This window comes from Pseudoliparis swirei, chromosome 20 (genome assembly GCF_029220125.1).
Source record: "Pseudoliparis swirei isolate HS2019 ecotype Mariana Trench chromosome 20, NWPU_hadal_v1, whole genome shotgun sequence".
Taxonomy (NCBI): domain Eukaryota; kingdom Metazoa; phylum Chordata; class Actinopteri; order Perciformes; family Liparidae; genus Pseudoliparis; species Pseudoliparis swirei.
Window position 1 is genome coordinate 17,235,003 of NC_079407.1, and position 12,261 is coordinate 17,247,263.

At 41.6% G+C, this 12,261-nt stretch overlaps 1 protein-coding gene across 2 annotated transcripts in view; it reads right to left on the minus strand.

The window, feature by feature from the left end:
• nectin3a (nectin cell adhesion molecule 3a) overlaps positions 1 to 10,033 on the minus strand; it is a 31,363-nt gene extending 21,330 nt beyond the window's left edge. For both annotated transcript variants that reach the window (XM_056441604.1, XM_056441603.1), the window contains exon 1: positions 9,926 to 10,033. In XM_056441604.1, the coding sequence (XP_056297579.1) occupies positions 9,926 to 10,013 (88 nt within the window). In that variant the 5' untranslated portion in view covers positions 10,014 to 10,033. The remainder of the gene's footprint in view (positions 1 to 9,925) is intronic.
• Between the last annotated feature and the right edge of the window lie 2,228 nt (positions 10,034 to 12,261).

Here is a 12,261-nt window from a genome sequence, read left to right on the forward strand (position 1 = left end):
ACAAAATAGTCTATGAATATAGATTGCTATACAAATATTAAATGTAGGCACAATGAAAAAAATATTCAATAATGTCTCAATGGGCTAATGTCCTCAACAGCAACCTTTCCAAGTGGAAAAGGAGAAAAATAAAAACAATTGAACCGTTCCTTGTGTTTAGTCATAGCTAGGACATTTGTGAAAAAAACAAACCTACATTGTAACAGTTGAGACTTTGCTTCAGCACTTCAGAAAGTAATCAATAAATCTTCTACTAGGGGTTGCATTTCCTAAGAGTCGTCTCTGCCTTCAAACACTGAAACTCAAAAAAGTCAATAGGCAGTGTGGAGCCATTTGTTTGCTATTGTTACTCTAAAGAGGCGACCCGGGAAAAGCAGACAATGCCTATATGCCTAACGCGGCCCCCCGGACCAATGCTCTACTTTTCCATGAGGCCTATAACTCTGTCTCAATCAGTTAGAGACAGGAGAGGCCAAGTGGTGTATGCCTCGTTTTATAGCTTGTCTTTATCGTAAGAAATATTTGTGCAGTGTGAAGAACCCATTAGTCCTTACACCAGCGCTAATCTACCCCCTTCCTTCCTAGTATTGTATCCTGTGAGGGTGTGAGGCTTTTTCAGCAGACTAATTCATGGTGGAGACAAACAGAGGCTGACAGGCCTTTTTTTTTTTAATGGGCGTACAGGCCTCTTTCACATGTCACAGTCTTCTTCACAACCCTTTTCTCATTACTCCCCCAGAGCAAAGGAGACTTCTGTAAATTTCTCATCCAGGTCACATTTTATTAAAGATCCATGCGTAAAAGAAACAGATCAATATGGTTGACGTACAGAGTGTCGGGGGAGGTTACAACCCCTCATCAGAGTCAACTACAGCAATGCTGTAGAGCTTGTGAAGGACAATGTCTGCCACTGTGTACCGAGGCAACACAAACACTCCTACACCACATTGTTCTGCCTTATTGTGTGGGATTTGTTATCGTTTGTTCTGGGGGTTTGAGGGAGGCTATTTCAGAATGTGAACATAGCACAATCGACCAAGAGATGGGCAATGATTTGTTCTTCTTCTTGCAAGCAGAAAATGTTGGACAAAATGTAACATTTTGTCCAACAAGTCCCAAATACTCAAAGAAAGACGTGGAGGTCATTTTTGTGTGAAGTAACTTGAATGTCTGCCTTTTTGTTTTAAGGCGAGGAGCTTCAATGAATCTCTCAATTAGAGCTCAAAGTGTATGACATCCCTGACACGTTAATGCTAATAGAGACTGCTCCGCACTGACCATTGCACCACAGTAGTGTTGAAAATGGCACTGGGGTAGAAATATTCTTTGCTTCATGGTCTGCTTGCTCATGAAGTATATGCTCACTCCTCCTGTCCTCTTTTAGATAGCGAAAAAATGCTCGCCTCTGAAGCTGACAGCCATGAATGAATGTTTAGGATTTTCACTACATAAGACCATTAGCCAGACATCCCACATTGACAACTGAAACCTTTATACATTCAGAATAAGTGGTTTTGTGATTGGCCTGGCATCTGTTTCATTGATTTTAGTAAATTATTCCCAGCATTTGCTAAAATCTACCATCCAGCCAAACAAAAGAAAGCAAAGACAAGTTACCTATTGTACTTCAAGGTCCAACTCTCCACATTCGTCTGTGATAATCAAATATTCAAAACTGGCATTTGCTCAACTTTGGTCTCACTGTATCCGTGGGCTCCCATTCCCTCTTTAAAGATACTACCAACGTGTACCACACAAGTCTTCTGAACAATGTTCACGTGTAAAACCAGCAACAAAACATGCATACATTATATATAGATATATATACATAAACTAAATTCAGCATAATTTAAGAATCATTATTTTTTTTGACACCTGTTCTTCCCACTAAATGTACAAGTCACTATCCTTTGAGAAAGAAAAAAAGAAGAAGAATAAAACCTCAATTTCCATTCATTAAGACTGAAATAGATCATGCCCTTGTTGGACGGCGCTTTGCTGAGAATAGAGAATGGGGTCTGTACTAATCACAGACTCCACTGCCCTTCACTGGGTCTAAATGGGCTACTGTACTTTCATTCGACTGACCTAACATAATGGAAACATAGTTTCCCATATGACACACAGAGCCCAGAGGGAATGAGACTTCACTTCTTCTTGAAAAATATTCCCATTATTGTCCAATTTAAGTATTATCATGGAATGTTAATAGATTTGTATGTATTGGTGTTACGGAGATAGAGCTAAGAGGATTACTGGTAGGTGGTGAACAATACAGACTAAAAGCAATTAGCTTCAAGTAAAAAATGGGCCAATTGAACATATACAGGCTTTTTAATTGATACAAGAAAAATGGCCAGGCTTTGTTTTGAGTGCTGAATCTGCCCAGCATGCATCTCATCGTATTTATGTCTTCTAATGGCGCTGCAAATTGGGATTATTTTCAATGTTTAATACATAATTGTATCTGCCAATTCCTTGAAATGAAACAGGAAAGAGGAAGCACAGCAAATCATTATTTGTTAGCATCTGTTATTTAATTGTTCAAATAATATGTTGCTCAAATTGCAAATTTGCATTGATATGAGCTGTTAAACAACCCTATTAGCTTATGTTTTGTTATCATGGGAAGGTGAGCTGTTGAACTCATAAAGGTTTTTTTATATATATTCTGGCGCCAATGCAGCTACAACCATGTACATAGTTTATAGAAATGAGCAAATCTATAGTAGCCTGAAGAAATGGAAAGGGGTTTGCACTTTCTTGTGCAATGTCAGAAAACCCCACTCCACAACAAGGGAGGAAGTCGAGCAGCCACACACACAAATCTGCCTCTGTACTCTGTGGACCCGATGGTCAATAAAAACAGTAAGTAGTTTGGTCAGTGTGGCATTTCACCAACATCATCCTGGTCAGACGCAGTTAATTTTCCCGGCACACCCACTTTTCCCGGCAGCTCCCACCCTGTTTTTGCAAAAGATTAAAATGTTACTCTTGATTTGTACTCGCCACCCACTTTGAACGGTGAGAAACAGGCGATGTAGGTGCCTGGGTCACTTGGGATAAAACAAATCCCAGCTGACTACAGCGAATTCATAGTGACCTCACAGAAAAACTGAAATACATGTATTTGACAACATGCTAATGCAAATCATGTTGTCAACTGCTGTGTTTGTGATGATTTTATTCCCCTACATCCTGTAACACTTTGTCTAGACTTCAATCTAAGGGGAATATTGGCAACACCCCTCATTGCAATTTACTACACACCTCCCTCCCACACTGTTAAGTCCACAGCGAATCAAGAAGTCAGAAAGACAACATACAAGTGTATTTTTTCTGGGACTCAGGTTACATGTTTGGTCTGACATAGTGTTACCATAATATAACGCTCACTTGGATATAAAAGACAAATATGTTGAGTACAGAAGGGCTTTATGACTCATTTAAATTAGGTCTAACAGCTCTGGGTTGTAGAGTGAATACACCTTTACACTGTGATGCTCTCCCCTTTATTTGCAATTAAACTCATGCACCCATAGACTTTGCCACTTGTTTTGTTCATTGATCATCTCCGCAATTCAAATAAGAGGCCAAGAATACCAACCACATGAAACTATCATGTTGACGGCAGTGAGCCGTAATCTATGACTAAGCTTTAATGTCTCGTTGATAATGAAGAGGGCATCAGCAACTAAAGCAGAAGAACGTAAACTTCAGATAAACAAACGGGTCTCGGCGTGAAGGGACGGGACGGAATGATCTGAAATGTTAAAATATCATATGAAAATATTTAACACCGGTAAAAAACTGAAAAACTAGTAGAAGAGAATTTTTTGGAGACTAATATTAAAAAGAAACTATGATTAAAAAAAGATGAAAATAAGCTAGATGAGATCTAATACTGCACCAAAAACAGTCTACGATACCTCATATTAGTACATATACCAGAACACTGTTATATTCTGCGTGTAAAAATAGGTGTATGAAACACATGGTACAAACAATAACGACACTTGACATTTTCGTCTATCTGACGTTATTCCGAGTGTTGATCTCGGGGGGGGGGGGGGGGGGGGGGGGGCGGGGGGGGACCTGTTCCCAGCTCTGGAACAGGGGACATGTCTTTCTTTCCCTTGGTTTCGGTGTCTGATGTTATCTCTCACACACAGAGCAGAGGGTGGGTGCTGAAACCGAGAAACCTTGGACTCAAGCTCCGACAATTAGTCAAAACTGTGCACAATCCAACAGTGTCCGACTCATTTTGTCTGCTTCAAATGACGCGAGTGTCCCCAACTGAAATGCAGGAAAATGTTAAACTGAACCCAGAGTACAACAAGAAAAAGTTTGGGAACGTCACACATCAGCAACTCCATGTATAGTCAATAATGCAATAATGCATGCAGTGAACGTTTAATGCTCACTAGTGATTTTAGGCCTGAGATTCTGGGATAAAAAATACCAATACTTTGTGATTTTACTGCTACATTCTGTTGTATGTTATAGATGATACAAGTTGTATTTGGAAACTAACAACAACTAGTTAAAATAATATTACAAAACTGGATTGACTGAGCAAAATAGTTTGTTATCGGGGTAATTAGAGATACCAAAAAATTACCTACAAAAAAACAGACGCTTCTCTTTGTATTAAAAATGAAATGTGTAATGCTGCGTTCACACCAAAAGCATTGTGAATATTCGCAACGCTTTACTCGCGTAACTTGACTCGGTCGACAAGTCGTGGTTTATTCGCGTCATTAGTTATCATTTACGCCATCCACCATGGAAGAAATAACCACCATTTCTGCTTTATACTTATTGTGGACATCTCACGCCCTCGTGTTTGGGTTCATAACATTATCTCGATGGCTTTCGGCGCTACTAGAGTAGCAGCATCCAGTTAGATTCACCAACGGCACGACGTCAGTGATGACAGGCGGAGCGTCTCAATGCCGATTGGCTTTCGCAACTCTGCATCAGGCGAATATTTCACCAGAGTTGAAATATCTAAAAAAAGTTTGCTTTGCGTCATTCGCGCCGCCCGCTGAAAATGTGCGTCATTCACAATCATTCGCGTTAGTGCATTGACTTTGCACGGGATCTACTCGCACGAAAAATGGACACCACTTTTGGTGTGACCGCAGCATTAGATCCAACTACGTACTCCAAGGAAATAGGGGGCAGTGTTTCCCCTCTACTACTGGTTCCATATAACCTAATGTTTCATCAGTTATCACCAAATAAGGAGCTACCGGCAAGGCAAGAACACGCAACAATGTGCCAAACTGCTGAGACAATAACAGCACAGCTATCTTACAATGCTCTCGTGTCGCGTCAACTTATATTTTACTGCACCGCTAACCGGAGTCCACGTAGACATTTTGATAGTATTTAATTGGACTAAATCAAAAGTGGCAGAAACGAGAATAAAGCTATTTTCTGATGTTTCCGTAAACACCACGGCAACACGTTTCATGTGGTCCTCCAACAAGAACTTGTGGAGGAGGGGTGGAATCAACTATATTCCACCCATTGGACCAGATGGACTTGTCCAAGAGATTCATTCCATTAGCTATAGTATAAAATATGTCACCAATCCTCGTGTACAAGCCAATAAGGCAGCACGATTGAAAGCTTACTTGCGACAGTCGGCACCTCCCACTATTTGACTGGTGGGTGTTAATAATCTCCCACTTGGGTGGTAGGGGGCGTGTCAGTGTGTACAACAGACTGTGTGCGCATCCCAAACATCAAAACCACCCAACAGCTGAATAAGTCCGTGAAACAAATAAGAGTGAGTGGTGGAAAGCAGCCACACCTGTTTCCCATAACCCCGGTGCTCCCCTCCTGGAGAGACTGCTGACTGTGCACACCCTGTATGTACACCTCTGGGATACGGGCTGTGAAGCCACAGTGTGTCCGAGTGATCCGAACTTCAGGGGGAAATACCGACTCTTGAAAACAGCAGGCAAAAAACGGTTGGAAAAGGTTTCCCTGTGTTCATTCACGGTCGGTAATTAACCATGGAAATATCTGGAAGCCATTTTACTGTGTAGTTTCCTATGACTCAGTGATTGAAACAGTCAATTCCTTTCTATCCCAGATGTCTGCAGGAGACAAAACATATTAGCGAACACACAGTAAAATAAATAATCTGTAATAATAGCATTTTTTTCGCTTGTTCCCCCATTTTCTGAATAACTAATTACACCCCATGCACTGTTGTTCCCATGACAACTCATGGTAACAACAAATGTCAGCTGGGAAGAAAGTAGACGAGAGATAATGAAAGTGATGAGACGCGAATCCAGAGAGTTGGGTTCAAGGTTGAGACTGACGTCTTTCTATATTTCCATAGAAAGTCAATATTCAACAAGATATTAGTCTTCCTCTCAATGCATTGCAACTTCCATACCATGTTTGTGGCAGCCAGTCCCAAGACCATTCATTTCTACAGAAGGTGCAAATATTTAAAAGATGGGTCAAAGAAATATTAAGTTAAATTGAAAAAAGACATTTTCCCAAAACAGTTGGACACTGTAGTTTTTAGCAAACTCAAACGGGGCTAAATGTGCAGTGAATGTGTTGGTGACTTTAACCTCCTATTTAGAGCTAGCTAGTATTTATACAGCATTGTGCATGTGGGATGGACTCAAAATAAGGCTGTGATGTTCATCTCACCATATGCAGTGGCTCAATTATGCATTTTTTGTTTTTGGACAACAATGGAAGAATACGACAAAATCGTGACTTGGTCTTCAATTCATTGTAGTAGTCGTTATTTTTTCATGTGATTTGATGACGATAAGAAAAATAAATAATATTGTCAGTCTTAGACCGCTAGGCAAAAGATTTAAAATGCCTGGGGAGAGTAAAACCCTTAAACCGAGACACCTGTAGAACTGTTGACACCTCAAACTGCAAATATACTCGTACAACCATTTGTATTAAGATGTTTTGTTCTTAATTTCTTAAAAACCTTCACTTCACCAATGCACAAACAAGGAAGAGGGAGGGACTTTCATTGTCATGAATAGAAATTGGTGCCATCTTCCGATTATAATAAAGAGTATCTTAAGTCCTGGTAATTCAGGTTAAGACAGGTTGATGCAGGCAGTCCTAATTGGACTTGTGAAAACAGTGTGCTGAAAGTAATCAACAATTGACTACAGTGTCACCGTGATGTCTGTTTATTCATCCCGACGACAGACAAACCCAGAGAGATAAGCTAAAACTGGGGGTGGCAGCTCTAAATTTACTGATGGACCACCAGGAAGCAGCTTGCCAAACAAAGCCTCCGACAGTCACATCTGTCAGGGAAGAGGAAGCAAAGGGTGGAGTCAACATAAGCTGGTGACCACAGCCTGCTCCCTGAACACCCCCCCCCCCACACACACACACAAACACACACACTGCATTCCCCACAATAAAGCAGCACACTCATCTGCTGATGGCTCTTTTTTTAAAGAAAAAAACTGCATGCATTTAATGTGATGAGGAGTTCTCATTCTGCTGCTTTCGAGCTGAGATTGACGATGAACTGAGAGGATCAGATGGATGCCTCAGCTGGGACCCATAGATGTGAATTGAATGATTCCAACTTTTTTGAACACCCTTTCTTGTATATAATTCCAATGGAAAATAACTAGTGTGGATAACTAACACCAGACAAATGTTAAGTGTAACATGTTGGCATCTTCAGGCATATTTACTTAGTGGACCAATAGTTGGTCTACTTTGCCAAGTCATGCTTAAGTTAAACTAATTATTGTAACAAAATGAATAAATAAATGGTATCAGAGAAAGTACAATTCATTTTAACAATTTTTAGTGTGATAACACATTGTAATATCCCAGAGAAGCCAGGAAGGTTGACAGGTAACAAGATACCTGACCTGGCCAAAATTCCCCAAAAACCTTGACCTGATCTGCCCTTTGCCATGTGGTGACAGAGATGGAACTATCTGATTCATATTTACAGTGACAAAACTATTTTCTTGGCTGCATTCTCCTGTCAATTGATAACAACTGAAGTACATCATCTTCAATGGAGGAACAAATCTGCTCAGTCAGTGCTCTGCATTTTCAAATCTATTTCTGTTTTGAGTCTGTAATTTAGGTGGCTCCATTACAAAATTATTTATTTAGATTATGAATCATGCGGCCCAAAGAGAAGAAACCACAAAACTATGGTCTACAATTACAGACCTCACTGCCTGTAGCCACGCCTTGAATTAATCCCCTCCTCACAGCCCTGTCTACCCTACAGAGAATCTGCACACTTGTGCTCTGGTGAACACAAAACAGTCGGTCTGGGCCACATGGGCTCCACCATATGTTCCAAACACAACACCAAAACTAACCTTAGTTGGCTAGTTTGTCCTCTGTGTTAATAGTCAGCTTGTTTGTTTGTCGGGGTGACTGGTTGAACGGAAAACCTTCACACACACACACACGGCACCAAACAGCATGTTGGGGGAATCAATTTACAATGCATTCATTATAAATTCCTTGTGTTGATGTATTAACGAGTGTTGTGGGTTCAGACCCAAAAGGTATGGAGGTCTCAGTAAAAGTTTGTGTTGTTGTAAGTGTGAGTGTGCACATGGCAGATATAATCCTAGTGGCACCTGCAGAGAAACACATACAGGAGTTTGAACAATAATCCTACCAGGACAATAAAACAATATGTTCCCATGCTTTAGCCCACAAGAGGTTCTCTTTTAATTGAAAAATAATCTAAAGATGAAAATAGATGCAACCTAAGCAGATGCCAATTGTCTGATCACACCTGGGAGTGTATCACTCATCACAGCGTTAGGAATGCAGAAATGCTTTTATTTCATTTTAAGAAACTGCGACCAAGACTTATCTAATTTGAAATGACTGCCGTCGCAGTCAGGAAGGGAAACAAGTGTGCATTCCTGGGCAGTATTTACTTTGGTATCTATCAATATGCGTCTCTTCTTTTGTTTTGGCAGGCCTGTAATCCCAGCCCGGGAGCGGGACGCAGCAGAGCTCTCCAGCTGCACTGGTCAGGACAGCAGAGAGACGAGAAGGCGCTGCTCTGCCTGGCATGCGGCCCGACTGCAGGTCGATACTTCCAGAGACTTTGCGGCTGCAGTGCCTCCATTAAAATGATGTCTTCATTTGCCCCCGTCACGCCTCAAGCGGAGAGGGCTCCCCTGCATCACAGCGGGTGGTTCCCCCCCTCTCCCCTCCGCACCCATCTGGATCCAACATCCGCTTGACAAACTTTTCACAAAGGAGCTCGTCTTCGATCCCCGTGGGTGACAGCGGCAATGCTCAATGCCGTTTCTATTTTAGTCCGACACGAATCAATGCTGCTCCTCAATGAGTTTCTATCCCGAGTGGGAGGGAAACCAACCGGCATCCCCCCACACAAACACACTCCCCGAGTAATATAAACCATGAAATGATGGGACACACGCAAACGCTGTCGAGAAAATGTGCATATAATTTCCACAAAATCAGCGCTGCGCATTATCAAGTTATCGTCTTTCCCGAGTGGAGAGGTTTTGGATGAACATCCAACTTCAATTGAGTTCGCTTGCGTGTAATTAATTAGCTGTTGCTCCGTGGGTGCGAGTTAACGTAAGCATTGTTAGGTTAACAGAGTTGAATTCACACGTGAAAGACATGCGCGGTCCCGTTAGTTAATTAACGATGCGCGCCGACGCCAGCGGCTAGTTAGCTAACTTACTTTCCTACCGACGTGATATAAACTGTTCGCACACAGGAGTCGTTAGCTTCAACAAAGCTAGCGTGCTCTGAACAGAACACAGCCCAGTTCAACACGACGCTAGCCCCGGCTCGACTAACGGGAGCAGCTCCCGGTGCAACTTCTTCCACTGGCCTCAGAAGCAGCGTGGGCTGATTGTCAAAGGAACCGTTAACTCACAAGCAAATCCGTAAAAGGTGAGGAGTGAGGTGACTAGTCGCAGTCCGTTAGATGGCGAAGTCCTCCTGAAGAGTGCTCGTTTCTCCATGATTCCTGTGTGTCTGTGCGCTTTGGCACGCTCTGGTCCGTCCTCCTCCTCGCTCGTGCTCTCTCTGGCCACTGGCCCGCGCCGCGCTCTTGGGCTCTCCATAGCGACCGCTCCGCGTGGGTTGGACCACTTCAGCTGGACAACAAACAAAACGCACGCACAGTCTACGTGCGCGCACACATGGACACACAAACAGCCACTGGACACCTCAGATGACGGATGGATACACTGGATATAGAAGTTGTTATGTTAACTTAGGTTTACTTTCTATCTATCTATCCATCCATCTATCTGTGTATTCAATGTAAATATAGTTAATTTTAGTTGAATAATCTACATCACAGTATATAAAGTTATGCATCCAACACTATAATACATGATATTCTGAAATACTTTTTGTACTTTAGGAATTGCCTACAGTTAATGCAAACACGTTTCTACTTCAGTAAACACTTGAATGCAGTACTTTGACTACTCTTACTTTATATCTACACTGTCGTATTTTTAAAGATCTTAGTAGGCTACTTCTTCCACCACTGTGTATAAGGAAAGTACAAGTATGACATTGAAAATAACACTTAATTATATATCGCAATGTGAAAAAAATGTATAGGGGAATACAAGTAGAAAGTTGCATAACATGGATATATTTACTCATATTCTCATGTCAAAAACTGATTAACATCGCCAACTAGACCATCACTCATGAGGCTTCTTAAAAACATTAAAGAGGACTTACATTGTCAAAGAGGACCTAGGCTGGATTACCAGCTGGGAAATGAGAGCAGCTGCCCTGCTCTCCTAAAACCTCAGGGGGCCTGGGGGCTCCAGCTTCTCCCCATGGCATTTAGTTTGAGGTAATTTGATTAATTCAACATTTATTTTGTAATGCGGTTTGCAACACAAAAGAACAACATAAACTGCCATGATAAGGGCCCTAAATTGGCACCGGCTTTGTGACAGATATTGTTGGGGCCCTTCCTTGTAAAGGGGAGTTAAACCTATTTCTACAGACTTTATAATGTCAGTTTATATTGCATTTACATGATGCATATTACTTAAAATAAATATGCCTTATTAAGCAACCAAAAAAGTAATACTAAGTTCCAAATAATGCTTACAGAGTTCATAGTAGGTGGGAGAAACCGGGTTATTGGAGGCAGGAGGGGGGCCCGTAGACTCTAGGGGGCCCCCTCATGCATCCTAAAGGGTTTATAGGACCCTGAACAGAACATAAATGGACAACTACATGTACATGGGCATTATAAACTCGTGATATTTATGTGTATTCTCTCTTTCAATAATAGTTAAAGTGTAATTTAGTTTGTATCAGTGGGGAATTAAAGCTGATATAAATGTTGATTTCACTTTGCACATTTCATTTTAAAGTACAAATGACACAGTACATCTGCATTCTGTAGAAACGTGTTGGAGCCTTTTTAAGAACGTCACCTTCACTACAGTGTATTTAGTACGTTTGTTTTTTTGAGGGTCGAAGAAAATATGCAGCCACAAAGGAGAAATACTAAAATGCTTGTTCCACGAACCAGCCCTAATTCTACAGACGTACTTCAGTATGTTAAAGGGAATAAACAACATGATAATTCCTGATTGTTGAGGCACACATTTTGTGAATAATCTGTACCCAGTGTTAGAATATTGTAACACTGCAGGAAAATCTAGGAAGTGAATGTGAAAGTTATTATAAACCCCAGGAGATCTGCTACTGAAGGACGAATCAGTCACATGCAACAAGAGTGCTTCACTGCTTCCTGTTTCTGAGAGTGTGCACATTGCGACTATACTCTGTCCGAAACCTAGGTGGTAATGAAACACTCTCATATTGTTCTTTTCTTTGAGATAATTACAGCTTTTACACATTCAGGAATCTGGCGCTGTGTGCAGCCCTGTGTTATTATGCACGGCAGCTTGAACTGATGAATACGCTTCCTCAGCAATTTGAGACGAACATCATATTTATTCTCCGATGATGAGCACAAATGCTCGTCTCAATGGGATTCCCTCATGTTGAGCTCCCCATCTACCTCTGCTGTGACGTCTTCATAGCCTCTATTACATCATCAGGGGACATGATGAACTCTCCAGGGAGCCTCCAACCTCCCGCATAACGTAACTCCCTGCGCTACAACTCGGCATCGCTGTGATTAAAGCACGACCCGTGATATGTCCCCACACCGTACCCCCTTGCCTTTATACCCCGCAGCGGTTTATTTATATCCTCAAACGG